Source organism: Populus alba, chromosome 11 (assembly GCF_005239225.2).
Source record: "Populus alba chromosome 11, ASM523922v2, whole genome shotgun sequence".
Lineage (NCBI taxonomy): Eukaryota > Viridiplantae > Streptophyta > Magnoliopsida > Malpighiales > Salicaceae > Populus > Populus alba.
In genome coordinates this window covers 5,903,015-5,920,900 of record NC_133294.1, presented here as the reverse complement: position 1 = coordinate 5,920,900, position 17,886 = coordinate 5,903,015, and the positions used below count along the sequence as shown (strand labels likewise).

The window sequence follows — 17,886 nt, the reverse complement described above, 5'->3', positions numbered from 1 at the left end:
GGAGTCTTAGAAATTATAAGTGAGAAAATCCCTCCTTGGATCGTCATTCCTCTTGCTAGTCGGACACACTCAATCTCTCTTCTCCAATCCCTCCTGACAAACAGAGTGTAAAATTTGAATCTCTCTTGTTGGCATCCAATTCTAAGATTTTGGGAGCGTGAACCATGCAAGAGACTTGTCCCACAGACAACAAGAACAAAGGGGGGAGAGAAAACAAGTGAGTTTGGGTTTGCTTAGAAATTGACAGACATGAGAAATTGCTTTTTGTATCATTCTTTTGGTAATAACAGAATTTAAAACCCTGCAAGAACTAGACAGTAGATTGAGGTGAACCCTGTTTGGGATTGAAATCAAATCCCTATTCTTATTGTAATCTCAATACAAAGCAAATCAAACAGTGAGGTTAGATCAATCCAGTGCAAGAAATTGCAGAGCTTCTATTGATTGACACTGAATTTGTAATAAATAATAATAACAACAAAGAAGATGAAACCAAGATTCAATGGACAATCAATTAGCAGAATGGCTGTCTAAACAATGGAAGTCATAAGAGAAAAATAACTCGGTTCATTGAACTATCTGAAATTTTTGCTGGAATGCAGCAGCTGGGTGGTCTTCTTGCAGGTTGGGTCAACACCATCCTCAGCTCTCCTCTTTCCACTTCTCACTTTGCAAGCTGAAGGAAGTGAGTGAAAAATATAGATCCTGTTATCAAGAGCTGAAGTTGAATAGATTTCTGGATTAAAGAGGGCGGTAATGTCCTCAAGTGCCCGCCTGACTCTTCTTTTATTGCTGGTGGGGAGAGGAGATTTGGATTTAGTGATTAGTGTAGCTTGCTTTGGAAAGAAAGGAGGGATGTTCTCCTTGTTGTCATCTTGACTAAGAAAGAGAACAGCCATTGGCAAGGGATACCGTGAGAGAGGTGGTGATGAAAGGGGAGAGGCAGGACTGGGCATACATAATGGTGGTATTTTGGAGGGGGGGAATTTGAAAACAAAATTTTGAAGTGGTTTCGTTTTCGGAGAAATAGTAAATTTTGATTTTGGCTTTCGCAGATGGAGGGAGGAGAAACTTTTTGGTAAGTTTCGTTTTGGCCTTTGGGATTTGTGTTTTTTTTTCTTTTTTGGTTTTTCATAGACAGATGGAGGGAATAGAGGGTCTCTGATTTTTGGGCTTTGCCAGAATTTTGAAAACTCATATATAATATATCCCCCTCCCTTATTCAGTTGAGCCCAGAGCCTCTAAAATATTTTATTTCTAAATTGTTTTTTTTAATATTTTCAATTTTAAAATATATTAAAATAATATTTTTTATTTTTAATATTAAGTTATCAAAATTATCTAAATACAGGAAAAAAAATTAATTTTTAAAAAAACAATTAAACTTTTACTAACATGTCTTTCCTTCGTTACCTCGTGAGAAAATGGCTTGTTCCTATTTGTAAATTTATTTTACCTATGGACTGCGACAATGATTAAACAAAATTAAAGAAACTAAGAGAAAAGGGGCAACCGGCGGGAAATTGAACCTTCGTAGTCACCCAAAGCCATCAATGACATGGCTTAGTCCTGCCCGCTAGAAGGTGTTTTGAAGATATGGCAGTTTTGTGTCATAACCAATCAAACACAGCATTCCTTTGTCTCATGACTAATCTAACCAACGCCAGTTACATTGACACTTATCTAACTAGAGTATCTTGCGCAGTTAAATCAATGAATATATTTTGAAGCACTGAAGAAACAAGCGGCTCAACCACCAGCTGGGTGGTCTGAGCAAAGCAAACAGGATGGATATTCTTGAAGATTATGCAAAATTAAAGACGTGGATGGTCAAGTCCGTTGAACCTGGAAGCGGAGCATCGCAGTTGGGGTATTTACTATGTTTCCTGATTGAAGTGCTTTGAAGTTGAGATATGTTAAACATGGTCCAAACAGCAGCAGGAAATAGAATATGTTGTCCCTGAAATAGGCGCAGCATATTGAACTATCAGTTACATAATCTAACTACTAAGTGCACATCTAACAAAGGGAGATAAAGAGAGAGGTGTACCTTCTACTGATCTGGCTATTTCATTTGAAGCTATTTCAACACCAGCTGTGCAGCAAATTTCTCAACCATGCGCATGTTTTCAGTTGTAAAGGAATACAAAACTTCCTTTTAGTAATAAAATCAAAGCCAAAGAAACAAAAACGGTATACCAGTAACTTATAAAAAAAAAGAGGATATCTTCTCATCAAACATGGGATGGTTAAGCATCAACAAGCTGTTATTGGCCACAACAGCTCGAACCATGATTTCTTTCGCTTCCTCGTGTTTCTTCTTCAGCATTTTGCATATCTGCAGGAAAATTAGCAAGGTCACTAGTTCTTTTGTTATTCCACAGCCACACCTAAGAAGAAACAAATTGACTACAAGAGAGCAGATGTTGGAATTGAGGGAGATTCTCTTTAAGGCCAGCTTGGTTCGTCAACAATCAATGAGCTCAAGTAGAAATATATATTAAAGCCAACCAATTTTGGAAACTAATTACTGAATAAAAAAAGATGGATCGTAGCCAGACAGGGAACTATCAAGTCGTATGAAACCACAACTGATAGTGAATATTGTTCCCAAGGGTGAAGAATAAAAGGTGAAAACATTGTTCAGCTGACCTTCTGAACCATAATAGTGAAACTTATCCATATATGGCCTTATTAACAATTTACATGGTTTAAATGCCTAGGAATTTGAAATTACCTGACAGTAACAAGAGAGGACACAAGGAAAAAAAAGGAAAAAACTTCTTCCACGGAACATGATTGATTCCAAGACACCAAATACCTACTCAAGTTCTGAATGGTTCTCCACTGCATTGCGTCATTGGGTAAGGGAGAGATTGATGGGAGCAATTCTTCAAAAGGGATAAAAAATGGTTGCAATATAACAATTTCGAATCTCAGGATTGATTAGTGTTCCAAAGGCACGTATAGATATCAAAAATAACATAAATATACAGTTGACTTACATCCTCGAGCTCTTTCGCATATGCTTCAGCCTTTTCAACATTTCCATCATTTTCTGCTGCCACAGAAATTTCTACATCTTTCATGTTCACCTCCTCAGTAATCTGTAGTCCGGAGGGATGGTCAAAAAGAACAGTGGGGGTCACTCTGGCTCCTTGATTACCTTGATCACAAACCTAGCCATTATTAAAGCAATGGAAGTTAGAAATTGCCTAATCATGTTTCAACCAACCATATCTTCCATATGAATTCTAGTAGTCATTGCTGATATGAAACCACATGTTTGGTGAAAATAAAAAAGGACACCTGATCTTCAACCATACTTTTTGGAGATTCCTTAAAGTTTCTGCAAGCATGGGGGAAAAGAATGTGTTATTCCAGAAAACAAGATGTAACTTGAGTGGAAGAATCATAAACAATAGTTTGACACAACCTGCTTTCTCTAGGTGTCAAAGAGAGACGTTTGAGAGGTTTTGATGGCACTATATCTGTATTCAATGCCTGAAAAAGTGCATATTATATTGGTTCATGATACACCACAAGAAAAAATGATAAACCTTTGCTTAAAACTGAGCTACAGTCATCAAATCTTATAGAAAGTATAAATAAATTCATCATAGTAATCAATATTTGGGAGAAAAACCTCATTTGTTTTACGCTTCAAAGATGTGATCAGTGGCGTGTTTTTCTCAGCATTGGAAAGAGGAAGGACAGACTTGGATGCTTTATTTCCCTTTACTTCCATGTTTTTCTCTGAGTTCCTGAAAAAACTGGTATCCCTTTCACGAGTAGCATTTGGACCATTGTTTTCTCCCATAGTCCTTGTTGAAAGGCATGCATTCATCAGAAAGATATATCACAAACTCTTCACTAGATAAAATGAACAGGAGCAAGGAACAGGAAGCTCTCTCGCATCAACATACTTGGAATTTTTCATGCTAGAAAGATCAGGTGTCTTTTTCACAGCTTGAAGCCCTTCAGCAGAAATTATCTTCGAGTTCTGTAACAATCCCATGCTTGAAACCGCAATTCTGGAGTTCTCACTTGTCTGGGTATTAGACTTTGTTGTCTTACCAGACAATCCGGAAGGATTAACTCCACAACTGAAAACATTTCCCAGAATCTCCCAAAGCTTAAAATGGAAAAATGATATTTCCCACGAGTCAAGGGAAAGGATACAGAAATAATAATTGACAACATGTTGAGTTATTTAGATATTGTCAGTGCACCACAGCATATTGCAAATATGATATTTCCTACAAGTTACCTGCAAAGATGCAGAAAATTATATGGCATCATACTAGCTTCTTTTTGTTGTCATCAGTGCATTACAACACGTGAAATATGGTGTCATGTCAATTGTCTATGGTGCATAATCAAGAACTACAAATGACATTCTAGTATGAACACTAATGGTATCAGAAACTCTAAATAGGAGAAAATGACTTCATAATCAGCAAATGGAATATCATGGCATAGGAAATCCTAAGAGAAATTTATAGGTCACACTTTAAGTGAAGTAATACAAGCATGCAATCCAGGGAGCAATAAATATCCAGAACATAAATGTGAAAAATATGCAAGGAGTATCTTCATTGAATGACACAAAACCTAGTTCAGAAAGTTATAGTTGATTTGATCATCATGTCCAAAATTGTAAGTTATTCCCTTTTCTGGAGTAACAAGTTCAGCAGGTAAATTTGAAGAAACTTCAAAGCATGTCTCACCCAAAATTATGAAGGTCATTAATGTTCATTTTGCTTCCTATCCCAGGAGGATTCCTTTTTGGCACTTCTTTATCAGCAAGAGTTCTTGGAGCAACAACTGGCTTGCTGCCTTTTTGTCCACCATCATAGTTGATACTTTCCCTGTTGAGATATAAGGGACACTCTCACTTGAAAACTACAATGGAATTCCATTTTTTCTGTTAACAGCTATACAATCTGATTTGGCTTCTAAAACTAGAGATTTTTCACCAGGGAATCAAAGAATAGAAGTTTATGTTTCAACAATTCCAGGAATAGAAGTGACTTTTCCTCACCTGATATTGCATAGAGTTTTAACATTCTTTTCACTTCCCAGTAAAGTAGGTTCACCTTTTGATAATTCCCTAAAAGCTGATTTTGAATCCCCAACCAATTTTCTACCCAAGTGTGCATCGATTGTAGTGAACCCCTGCCTGTGGACAAAAAAAAATGAGAATGCCTTGAACTAATTTTCTTCACTGCAGTTTCAAAGAAAGCATGCTCACCTTTTTCCAATTTCTGGATGAATTAATTGCAAGGAAGAAATTCCTTTGCTCCCATATGAAGATACCTCCACACCTTCTGAGGATGGGTGATGTAGCTGGGGCTCAGGTTCAGCGGATCTCCTAAAAATCTTAGAGCAGACGCCTCTTGATTCTTTCTCCTTTATGATTGTCATTTTATCAACCACGGATTGGCTACATTAAGTAAACAGAAAAGCATCAGTACGACTCAGCTTCTCATTTCAGATCCTTACGTCTATCCTCAATGAACACAGTTACACACTGAAAACATTATGCTGTTTATCATTTACAAGACATTCATCAGTATATTTTCAGGTCACAGAACATCAACCTCCACAATAATTCAAAGTATGTATTTCTTAGATTTTCCAAACACACTGCAGCTCAAGAGATAGTACATGGAATTCTTCGTTCCTTATTTTTCTTGATTCATATTGACAAAACAATCCTAATTAATAGAGTTAACAATTCACAGGTTGAGTATATTTTATAACCTTGCCAATGTAACCAAAAGTTTTGAAGCTGAATTCCGGATATCCTTGCTGGTATTGTTTTCTTGTGGTGCTGTCCCTGAAAGACTTCTGATGGAACTGGTTTCAAAGTCTGAATCATCAGGCATTGGTTCAGCCTCAACTGTATTATCAATTGGGGTTCCACCATCTGTCCTTTTGCTTTCACCTCCATTATTGTCTGATCCAGTAAGATGTAGTGAATCTGAATTATTTGGCTGTGCACTTTCATGGCTAGGATCAGTACCATCGACTGTTCTGCCGTTAAGAATTTGCTCTGCACCTGACTCTACATCTACATCTGTCATCGGAGAACCAATTTCTATCTCTACATTTGAAACAATATCTTGAGTCGAATCATTCTTGCTAAGAGACTGAACTGCTAATATCTGTGTTGTTTGTAGAGCATATGGCTCAGCTGGCACTGTCCTCTCAGGGGAACTACTTTGTCGGTCTGTTTCTTCAGCAGTAGCAGAAATTGATTTCTCTGTGGAAGTTCTTGGTCTGTGTGACACAACTGTGTCTTCTTTCATTCCTGATATTGAAGGCAAAATGACACTCAAAGAACTGTCTCCTCCTCCACCACCTAAAATAGTCTCAGCCTTTGAGGTTGGTACACTCTCTGATGCTGGAGGCTTTTCAGTTTGGCCATCATCAAGAACTGCATCAGAGCCCCTAGCCTGATTAACCATGGAGCCTTGTCGCACACTTCTATCTGAAACAACCCCATCGATATCTAGGTTCTTCAAGGAAGTTTTTTCATCTTTTTTTAAAGTTGAACCAAAATCAAAATTATCCAACCTGCATTATGAAACAAATTCATTATTTATTGACAATATATATATTCATTAATTATGTTCCAAACTCCATAACTCATTGTGTATTCTCGGGCATACCTTCTAGAAAATACTCTATCATAAGAGGACTAGTAATACCACAAAAAGATTGTTACGCACTTACTCATTAAAGTCAAAAGAGAATGAAAAGCTGTCCTTTTTCCTCTGACTATTACCCATAGGAGATTCCCCTTCAGATGTATCTTTAGATTTTGCAGCCTTTTTGGATGAGATTGGGAAATCAAGGTCTGACATGTCAACTTTGAAGGATGATAACTTGCCAAAATCACAACCCAGATCAAAATTCATATCTCTGAAAAGAATATTGCACCATAGGTTAGTACTCATAACCATATTCTTGTCCATGTGCCAAATAAGTATGTAAGACTAGTAAAAACGCATATTTGCGTCAAAGCTATCACCAATTTGCAAAGCCGTTTTTACGGTTTTTTAGAGGTGAAACAAGTTAACTGAGGAACAGCATAATTGCATATTATCTACCCAACTGAGTAATAGAAATAGGTTCAAAGAACTTGAAATATTTATAAGAGTTGAACTCAGATAATGGCCAGAATCAGAGTAAAATATTTCGAGTCATAAAACAGAAGGCAAGATTTTACAGCAAGATATATGGATTCAATAAGAGAAATTCTATGCTTGAGGTTTTTAAAAGCACTTACAAGTTCCCAAAGTTAAATGCCTTTTTCTTGCCACTGGAAACTGTGTCAAAGCCAAAATCCATTTTGTCATCATCCATAGCTGGCATTGATTTCCAGGAGCCAAGGAACTCATTTCCAATGTCAACATCTGCTTCAAAGATAATCTAGGATCTCACTATCCAGAGCATGAGAGAAACAATCTTATAGAAATCAACACAATCGCAGCATTTGACTGCTAATGGCCTATTCAAAGACCACTAGTTTTATCACAATGCTTAAATATCAACAACTACTCTACAACTAGGTAAAATTCGTAGAACAATGAAGATATCTGCACTGCCTATCAATGACATTCACTATGACTACTCTAGAGTGCATAGTATGAATACGGTGTAACAAAGAGATTACCGAACAACGACTTTTTCTCTTTCGGATCAATTGATGATGAAGTTTTCTTCTCCGACTCTGCCATCTGCAAAATGATTAAACTGTTGTCAATGATTAATATGCCAGAAAACTGAATGTTCAAAAAAATATGTCCATAAATCAGTAAAAAAAGAAAAAACAAAGAAAGAAAAAGTTTAAATTTAACAAAATAAACACAAAAATATTGCATGACCTAATTTAGTAACAATTAATCAATTTTAACGATTCTGCTTGCAATAAAACTAATTAATGAGTGAAACTCTAACCTAAAGCTGAGAAGCAGAGAATTACTGAAGTAAGATGCAAAATCAAACCATAAACTACAAAACGATAAGCACAAAAATATTGCATAACCTAATTTGAGCAAAGAATCATAAACGAAAAAACAAGGAAAGCATCTCATTCCAATCATCGAAACAACACCGAGATAGAAAATGAGATCGTGATTCCGTCAAAATTAGTTATAAAAATCGATCAAATACAAAAACTATGAGTGAGAGAGAGAGATGCCTTGATGTTTGGTTCGCGAGAAAATATTAACAGATTTTGAGATTGGAGAGCGGAACCTGTAGTCTCCGTTGAGCGAGAATTTTTCAGCCTTTTGAATGTGCCTGGTCTTTATAAGGGGTTGGACATCGAATAGGCGGGAATGAACGAGCGACGACTGACGTCCGTCTGATTACACTTTGCATGAACGGCTAGATTTTTACTTCCTTCTCACGTCTGATGGTGACACGTGGAAGAATACTTTGACAACACGTCGTTCAAGGAGTAATTGAGAAGGTTCACACGACATGCCGTTTAGTACTGTCGATGGATGGTAACTCAAACAGATTGCTTGTTTGATTTCTTTTTAAAAAAATTGTAGTGTACTTGAGCTTTACAAGCTTAGTAATGGCTGTTACGAATACAATTCAGAAGGTCGTCTTTCTTATATAATTTCAGTGGCTGCAAATGAGGCTCGCGATATCATAGCACAGTTATTTTTTTAAATATTTTAAAAATATATATATTAAAATTATTTTGTAACAGATATAAAAACATTCAAAACAATTAATTTATATTTTTTCCTTTAATCTTAAAATAGGCTGGAAGTTTCTTGATGTGATTGAATATTTAAATTGTTTTTTGTATTTAAAAGACTTTTTGTATCGTTGTCCTAAAACTCAAAAAAGATTTTTATCTCAAAATGACAGGTCAGTCTCTAATCTTCTTGAGTTTAGCAATAAACCCCTGAAATTTCTTATTACTTTATAATTTTTATTTGATTGGATGGTTGATTATAGATGTAACTCTTTCTCTTAAATAATACTATTATTTTCGATAATATTTTCGTGAGATTTTTTTTTATTTTTAGGGAAAAATCATTTTTATGTATTTTTTATGGGGTTAATAGATATGAATAGACTTTGCCTCCCTACTTTCACCCTTCAAATACAATAAAATCATAATAATATCAATCCCAATATATATAAAAAAAAATTATTAATGAATCCAACCAAATAAAATTTGTTAAGTAGAAAAAAAATTTAAGTACGAGAAAGTACAAACCAATATTTTTTATTTAAAAATATATTAAAATATTATTTTTATTATTTTTTAAAAAATTTATTTTTAATATCAGTATATCAAAATAATCTAAAAATATTAATTTAAATTTTACAAAAATACAGCCCACAGCTAAACGGGGTAAAAAAATTGTTGTGTTTAAAAAAATGATCTTATTAGGCTTTTAGGGACTTCAACAAGATTAAGGGATCTAAAAAGAATACGGGGCAATGCACAATTCAACAATATTTGTTCAATGCATTCTTTCTAAACAAAATTAACAAAATAAAAAAAAATGCCTCTTGAATATTAATTATTAGTAATCAGTGGTAGTTTGATTTAATAAAAAATGGGTAATTCTGAATATATATATATATCAAACTCGTAGAATATTTAATTGAGGTTAGAATATATCTAGAAGAAAAAAGAAATAAATTCATATCATCTAATTATTATAACTTCTGATTTTGAATTAAAAAATTGCTAACATGAACTAATATCATAACAAAACTTTTAATTAAATATCAAAACATTTCTTAAAATATAGCAGCAGCATAAATTAATGTGTATAAATAGGTATAAATGAGGAACTAAGAAATAGAAGGGGCAAAGCTATATACATTAAAATTCTGAGGATGAAATAAACTATACAAATTCAGATTACTCTCAACACATTTTCTTTGGGAATTCTTTTTCATAAATCAGCAAAATTCATTTTTTTCCTTTTCTACTTTTCCTTTAGAATGAAGGGAAAAAAAAATCTGCTGACTGACAAAACAGAGGCCTCTAAGGAGCAAAGTAGATATGCCTGAATCTATGTATCCTTTTATCGTCAACCTAACAGACCAATAGAAAACCAAATGTGAAGCTGCTGCTGTAAAAGGTCCAGTAGAAGTCCAAAATTCAGTTGCAAATGGCAACTATACTAGGAACTTCTTCCGCTGCAATTTTGGCATATAGACCCTTCTCCAAACCTTCCATTCCTTCTCTCTCCTTAACCTCCTCAGGTACATTAAACCCCGCTTCATTTTTCCTCTTCAAAATTCAGAAACTTTTCTTTATATTTCAAGATTTAAGTGCATTTGGGATTGACCCACCTCTTTTTTTTTATGGTCTCTTTGTGTTTAGATTATATAGTTTGTGAGTTTTTTTATGGTTTTTAGTTAAGACAGCTGGTGGGTTTTTGCAGGGCTGAGTTTTGGGAGGGAGTATTATGGAGGGATTGGTCTTGTGGGTAAGAAAGGGAGGCCTCCGTTTCAGGTTGCAGTCGCCTGTGTTGCAACAGACATTGGCTCTGTTGAGGAGGTAAGCTTTTCTATTCTTGCCTTTTCATTTCCAAATTAATTCCTGTTATCATATGCTATATTGAGATCAGATTAGAACTTTGTTGTTCTTTTCTTTGCTTGGTTTTATATTTTATTATGTCGAAAAGTTGTGAAGTGTTTGAATAAGATTTGAGAACTTGGTTTAATTTACATGTTTATTTTGAAAGATTAATTTTGTTAATTAGTTGATCTCCTATGATCTCTAAACAATGTATCACTTGTAAGGCTTGGTGAAAGTGAAAATTATACTTCTAGAAGAAAGCATTATGTTGAAGAGAATGTGCTTAGCAAGGTTATATGAATTGCTGTACTTTTGATAGGCCCAGAAGCTTGCTTCGAAAGAAAACCAGAGACCAGTGTATCCATTTGCTGCAATAGTAGGGCAAGATGAGATGAAATTATGCCTTTTGTTAAATGTGATTGATCCTAGGATTGGAGGTGTCATGATCATGGGTGATAGAGGAACGGGGAAGTCCACGACTGTTAGGTCCTTGGTTGATTTACTTCCTGAAATTAAGGTAGTTGCTGGTGACCCCTATAATTCAGATCCAGAAGATCCAGAGTCTATGGGTATTGAAGTCAGGGAGAGTGTCGTGAAAGGGGAGGATCTCGCTGTTGTCATGGCCAATATTAACATGGTTGATTTGCCATTGGGAGCAACGGAGGATAGGGTTTGTGGGACAATTGACATCGAAAAGGCTCTTACCGAAGGGGTAAAGGCATTTGAGCCTGGTCTTCTTGCTAAAGCTAATAGAGGGATTCTTTATGTTGACGAAGTTAATCTTTTGGATGATCACTTAGTGGATGTTCTATTAGATTCAGCTGCATCAGGATGGAACACAGTGGAGAGAGAGGGTATTTCGATTTCACATCCTGCAAGGTTTATTTTGATTGGTTCTGGTAATCCTGAAGAAGGAGAGCTAAGGCCACAGCTACTAGATAGATTTGGAATGCATGCACAAGTGGGAACTGTAAGGGATGCAGAGCTCAGAGTGAAAATTGTGGAAGAGAGAGCTCGATTTGACAAAAATCCAAAGGAATTTCGTCATTCTTACAAGGCAGAGCAAGAGAAACTCCGGCAACAAATTGCCTCAGCTAGGGCTTGTCTTTCATCTGTACAGATAGATCATGATCTGAAGGTTAAAATCTCTAAGGTTTGTGCAGAGCTTAATGTTGATGGATTGAGAGGAGACATCGTGACAAATAGAGCTGCAAAATCCCTTGCTGCCCTGAAGGGTAGGGATCAAGTAACCGCAGAAGATATTGCTACTGTCATCCCCAATTGTTTGAGACATCGTCTTCGGAAGGATCCATTGGAGTCAATTGACTCAGGTTTACTTGTCATTGAGAAATTTTATGAGGTTTTTAGCTGATGGCAGTAATTTTAGAATTACATTTCTGTGATTTTTGTAACAGTTCCTATAATTATATTTTCTCTTTTTATCATGTTGCCTTCTCACGATACCCTTGTTACATGTTCTACATAAAGGGACATCTGTTGCACCCTATGTTATTGAGGATTTTGTATCGAATTGAAGAGAATATGCTATGCCTGTATATTCTGCTACTCTTCTCATACTCTTCTGTGGTTACATATGCTTTTTGTACAAGAGTTGCCAAAATGTTTGTCTCACACATCCCTGGAAAATGAAATTCAGAGACTCGTGCTTTTCTCTAGGTTTATTCGAATGAATCCTGATATCAATTACGAAAAAGTCAAACCATGCATTCCATTTGTTGAAGTATATTACGAAAACGTGAAACCATGAATCTTGATATCAATTACTAAAACGTCAAACCATGCAAACCAGAAATTCACAACACTTGGACAAGGAACATGTTCCCCAAAGCATCTATGAAAAACAAGGGTCTTATTTGTAGAGAGGCAAGCAGTTTAAGATTCCTGCAAATACACAACAAGCTTCTTCAACGCTACCGTTAAAGGGCCAAGTCAACATAAGCAGGCATTAGGTGCACTAAGCTTTTGTGCTGGGAAATGGGATGAGTTCAAGCAAGGACTAAGCTACTGAAAAACTTTAAGTCATTCAACGGAACTGAGGTTGAAGGAGACAACTGCAATTTACTCCATAAAGAATTTGTGGCAATTTGATCTATTTACCTCCTTCCCTCCAGAATAATCAGTCTCCCCAATTTACAATTGCCTAAAAGACATAACACATTCTGCTTATCTACCCACAAAACTATTTAGCACATAAATTTGATAAAACTAACAATATTTTTCAAGAGGCGTGGGTTGTGAGGGGTTTTATCGCAGAAGGAAGATTATTCCAAGAATCTGAGTACAACCCAACAATATTTTTCCTGAATAATTCAACGCATCACCATATCTTTATTTGCACCTTCAGGAAACTTGAACCTTGGATTCTGCTCCATAAATGCTGGTGGCCGTTGGAAGACCACCGTAGCAGCTTTAATCAAAACCCCAGCAGTTAAACCCCATATCAAATACTTTTTATTCTCTGTTTCGTAGTCAAAGAAATGAATCAGATACTTTTCTCCCATCCATTCACTCTCCTCTACTCGTCGATTTTCATCCTGAACAAAACATTTGATTTCATATTCTTTTTAAAGAAACCGAATGATTAAGTCAACTAATTAAAGTGAAAGAGGTGAACCTTGATGAACATTTCCAAGGGAGCATCAAATATTGCTTCCACTTCAGCAGGATTTGGAGTGGGCTTGAATGCCTTCTTATTGGAGAGGATGCCTATAACAGGAATTACTCTGAGGAGGTGCTGCAAGAAAAGCAATCATTGCTAAAACAGAAAAATAAAGACAACAGCAGCTTAATTTTCTTTAATGTCTAACAGACACATTTATCAGACAACTAAAATGCTATACATCACCCATACAGACCCAAGCAATCTGTATATCATGCACATATCATAGCTATCAACAGAGTATCACATTGATATTGATTTTAAAACAAAAGATGACTACATCACCATTTCATGTTGATTATCACGGTTGCATAACTGAAAATAGCTAGATAGATAACAGTGAAAATAGCTAGATAGCTAACAGATGAATCCTCTTGCACTCTTCTCAAATCTCACGGTTAGGAGGTTCACCTCACATACCCTGACTTTAGAAAAAAAAACTTGTTATGGTCAAAGAAGAAAGCAAGAAGTACAATAGCAAGGAGCCACTAAACTTTCAAAAGACTTTCATGATACATAAATGATGAATGACAGTCTGGATTATGAAAAAATTAAAATTCCATTATGTGCATCCATGTTTGCCAGTCTAGTCTAGGAAGCATTCTAGCATCATCTTCATAACTTCCAGATATGATAAGTTAAACTTATTAATTGAAACATTCATTGACTACCTATTCTTTGACAGTTATAAAATAATTTATTTCAGATATGCAAGGCCAACCAGCTTGACATACTAACATGGGGAGAAGAGGTATTATCAAGACCACTTATAAGAAGAATAGTGGTGGGTGACATTTTCTAGGAAATGTCAAAACATCATGTGGTAAATCATTATTCAAGTTGTGAAAAACAGGTGGTTGACCAGGTCTAAGCTGCTGAAAGAGGTTGCTGCAAGTACTAGATTTTCAGATATTTGTCAGTTAATTGTTTTTGCTTCTTGTTTAGTTGTCTCTTTGTACTATGATTGTTGTAATTAGGATCATATCATGTGCCAAGTTGTTTCTTGATCAATGAAGGTTTCATTTATCAAAAAAGAAAAGAAGTAAAAGTGGAAATAAGTCCTGCCTGGAAAATCTTTACGAGCCCATGAAATTTCTGCCACTCACATCCTTATTGATACAAACCAGCCTTCCCCCCCCCCCTCCAAACACCTAATAAGAGTAAAGAGAAGAAATTTCACTATTTACCCCTCAATGACAGGGGCTAATCACAAGATTCATCAAGGTTTTGGACTCTAATTCCTGCTGGTAATCTTGTGTTTGTCCACATTTCATTCCACAAGGTCAGAGGTGGTCTAAACCACAAATTGCCAACCAGTATTACAAGAATAACTCCCCCATTCCAAGCAAATTTTGAGACAATCATACAGGTTAATCGGTCAAATGAAATAGTATGGAAATCAGCAGAAATCATAATCCATAGAAAGAAGGAAAGTCCACCATAAATGTCAAGAACATAACAAGTACCCTTTTCATACCTTAGACAGAAATGGTTCAAGAACGGTAACAACATCCACAAGTGAGGGATCCAACCCAATTTCCTCCTTTGCCTCTCTTGTTGCTGTTTCAAAATCATCCTTATCTCTCTCATCTGCTTTCCCCCCGGGTAATGAAACTTCACCTGCAACCAAAAATACCCACTTAGTGGAATGACCAACCAACAACTATCACCCATACCTCTCATCAGTGCCACTATTACATTTTCACTACTCAGTCACAAATATGAGAAAAGAAAAGCAATTTTCAATCTCAAGTCTTTATTAGCAAATGATAACCAATAGCTTTGCATAATACAAGACTCGTATTGTCCCACTACCTTAACCTCTCTAGTGAATCATTAAGTTTTTGAAATTTTTTCTCAAAGTTTTATCAAATACATCGAGATGTTGTTCAATTGAGTTCAACAACTTTTGCTCTATTTGATTCCTTCAACGTTGCATGAAAGAGACAAAATGATTCAAATTTTAAACCTTTCTGGGTTTTAGCATTTGTTTAAGTATATAATAACTCAGCCGAGATGAGTTCAAATAATTTGAACTTGGGAGAAAAGCTCAAAAGAGAGCAATCAGATTCAATACATTTTATCTTCCACGGTCTTAGTCCTATCTCTATCCAGTCTAACCACTCAAGTTGAGAAGTATCATTTAAGAGAAGTTACTATCAACTACATTATGCAAAAACTACAACATTGAAAAATTATCTAAGTGAATTGCCCTTAAACTCTATTTCTTATCATGAATTAAAAAAGAAATGAAAATCTTGGCCCATGCATCCCACCAAATAAAGTGCATCCAAAAGTCAGCCAGCCACGAAAACCATTCAACTGAATTGACAACAAATCCCCAGAGCTAAAGAAAAATTAAAAAAAAAAATTCAGCAAGCAAACAGCATTCAAAAACTCCAATTCTCATAAGAAAGAAAATCCACAAACCTGAATGAGAAGACAATCTGGAGGATCTCTTAGTCAAAATAACACGAAATTCACCAGCATCACCTTCAAAGATGCAGACCAAAACAGCAGCTCTTTTGGGTCTAAACCTTTCAGGGTCTTTAAAAATTGAGGTTGCAGATTCTTGAAAACCCACTTGGGAAACAACTTTACCTGCACTTTCCTCGATGTTTTGCTCTTCAATTTCATCTGGTGATGGAGAGGGTGGCTTGTAGAAGCGAAGCTGCTGGGCTAAAGCCACAAGCCTTTGGGATCCATAAGAATCCATGACTGTAAAGGTTGGTGCTTTATGCAGTGGAGAAGATAGTAATAGCTTTGTTCTTAACAAAGAAATTATGGAGGATTAGCTTTGCTTTGGTTGTGATTATTGCTACAATGAATTAAAGTAAGGAGCTATTGTTTTTTAGGTTTAATTTATATAATGTTTATATCAGGGAGTTTTTTAAAATATTTTTTTAATATATTAAAATTATATTTTTTAAAAAATTATTTTTATATTAATACATATATAAAACTACAAAAAAAAATTAAAATTTTAAAAAAAATCCAGTGTCACCACAAAAACAAAAATGCAAAACAAATAATTTTGATTTGGAACAAATATTGAAGCCATTTTACAAAAGTTTTCATTATTGAAATTATAAAATTAAAAATGTATTTATTTAGTTAAAATTTTACCCTCTTAATTATACATTTTATTATTGACCAAAAACATGATTTTTTTTTTTCAACATCATGGTTTTTTTAAATACATAATTAAGGCAATTTAAAGAATTCATATAATATAAATTTAAGACAAAAATTGTTTCTTTAGAAAAAAAAATTATTTTTGTTATTTTTTTTTATTTTGATGAACAATACTTTTTTTATTAGAAATTTTTTATTTTTTATTAAACTTATCATGATAGGTATAGAAATTCTAAACCAAAAAACAAAGAACAATGTCTTGATTATTCTTATATTTATACGAAAAAATGAAAAAAAAAAATTTCAGTTTAGTGTATATTATAGTAGTAGCTTTTTAAAATATTTTTAATTGAAAATGCATCAAACTAATATTTTTTAAAAATTTTATTTTTAATATTATAATATCAAAACAATATAAAAATATATTAATTTAAGATAAAAAATTAAATATTTTAAAAAGTGCGGCCATTTCGCAAAAACAAAAGCACCATCGTCTTATATATTGTAAATATTATTTTCGATAAGTTTTTATATAGATAATTATATCAATTATGTCTTTAATTTTTGTAGTTTATATAAAAAATCATATGTAATTCACTTGAAAATTTCCAGTTAATTTGAATGACATATCACAATTTTAGCTAATTGTTTTTATAGAAAAACAAATATCTATGGTATCTTAGAAACATGAGACAAACATGTTTTATTATGATTTAAGATAATAAGTACAATCAAATTGGCAATATTTTTTATCTTAAAAACATAATAAGTACAATTATATACGGAAGAACTTATTGGAGGCAATATTTAAAATAGAAAAATGGGCATTTTTTATATCAAAATACATTATTTACAAGTCATATAACTTTTCAATTTGTTTGGATAAAAAGTGTGTGTATATGTAAGGACTTATTAATAAAATATTATTTATTTAAAAATTAAATTGAAAAATTAGAGATATAAGGGTTGATTGAGAACTCACTTTATTATATATCTTTCAACAACAACAACAATAATAATTAATTTTTGTATTTTAATGTTGTAATTATTTATTCTCTTGAATTCTTATAAAAATTATTTAAAAAAAAATCTTTTAATTTTTTTTATTTTTTTTCAAAATAACTTTTTCAATTTTTTTTCTTGAGAAGAATAGTCTACAAAGATTTTTTTTTTCCTTAATGACTTGTATTATTGGGAATAACACAACCACATAGATTATATTATTTTCAACAGTGTAATTCAATAGGTTAAATTGTTGGAAACAGCGTAACTTATTGATGTATTTTTTTATTTTCAAGTTTAATTTAAAATTTTAAATAATACTTTATTCTCTACAAATTAAAATAACTGGTTTATTGATGTCATTTTATTCTCCATAGTAATCAATTTGAATTCTTATAAAAATTAAAAAAAACATTTATATTTTTTTTGCTTCAAATTAATTTGTTTTTTTATTTTTAAATCATTTTGATGTAATGATATTAAAAATAAATTT

The 17,886-nt window shown here is 33.9% G+C and overlaps 4 protein-coding genes across 4 annotated transcripts; 1 reads left to right on the top strand and 3 right to left on the bottom strand.

The window, feature by feature from the left end:
• Positions 1-1,597: 1,597 nt before the first annotated feature.
• Positions 1,598-4,121, bottom strand: LOC118051843 (uncharacterized protein At4g18490). Its single transcript, XM_035062588.2, has 7 exons — positions 3,927-4,121; positions 3,647-3,824; positions 3,437-3,504; positions 3,310-3,349; positions 3,006-3,179; positions 2,051-2,338; positions 1,598-1,960 (listed from the first exon to the last, which is right to left on the bottom strand). The coding sequence occupies exons 1-6, from the start codon at positions 4,016-4,018 to the stop codon at positions 2,207-2,209; spliced, it is 684 nt and encodes a 227-aa protein (XP_034918479.2). The 5' UTR covers positions 4,019-4,121; the 3' UTR covers positions 1,598-1,960; positions 2,051-2,206.
• Positions 4,122-4,726: 605 nt separating this feature from the next.
• On the bottom strand, positions 4,727-7,748 carry LOC118051883 (uncharacterized). Its single transcript, XM_073412237.1, has 7 exons — positions 7,685-7,748; positions 7,298-7,424; positions 6,742-6,930; positions 5,767-6,582; positions 5,255-5,446; positions 5,045-5,182; positions 4,727-4,871 (listed from the first exon to the last, which is right to left on the bottom strand). The coding sequence occupies exons 1-7, from the start codon at positions 7,746-7,748 to the stop codon at positions 4,727-4,729; spliced, it is 1,671 nt and encodes a 556-aa protein (XP_073268338.1).
• A 2,226-nt stretch (positions 7,749-9,974) lies between these two features.
• On the top strand, positions 9,975-12,153 carry LOC118051798 (magnesium-chelatase subunit ChlI, chloroplastic). The gene is made up of 3 exons (XM_035062523.2): positions 9,975-10,257; positions 10,440-10,555; positions 10,896-12,153. Exons 1-3 carry the CDS (start codon positions 10,164-10,166, stop codon positions 11,946-11,948), a joined length of 1,263 nt encoding a protein of 420 aa, XP_034918414.1. The 5' UTR covers positions 9,975-10,163; the 3' UTR covers positions 11,949-12,153.
• A 441-nt stretch (positions 12,154-12,594) lies between these two features.
• On the bottom strand, positions 12,595-16,085 carry LOC118051799 (nudix hydrolase 15, mitochondrial). Its single transcript, XM_035062524.2, has 4 exons — positions 15,687-16,085; positions 14,734-14,876; positions 13,212-13,331; positions 12,595-13,131 (listed from the first exon to the last, which is right to left on the bottom strand). The coding sequence occupies exons 1-4, from the start codon at positions 15,970-15,972 to the stop codon at positions 12,907-12,909; spliced, it is 774 nt and encodes a 257-aa protein (XP_034918415.1). The 5' UTR covers positions 15,973-16,085; the 3' UTR covers positions 12,595-12,906.
• Between the last annotated feature and the right edge of the window lie 1,801 nt (positions 16,086-17,886).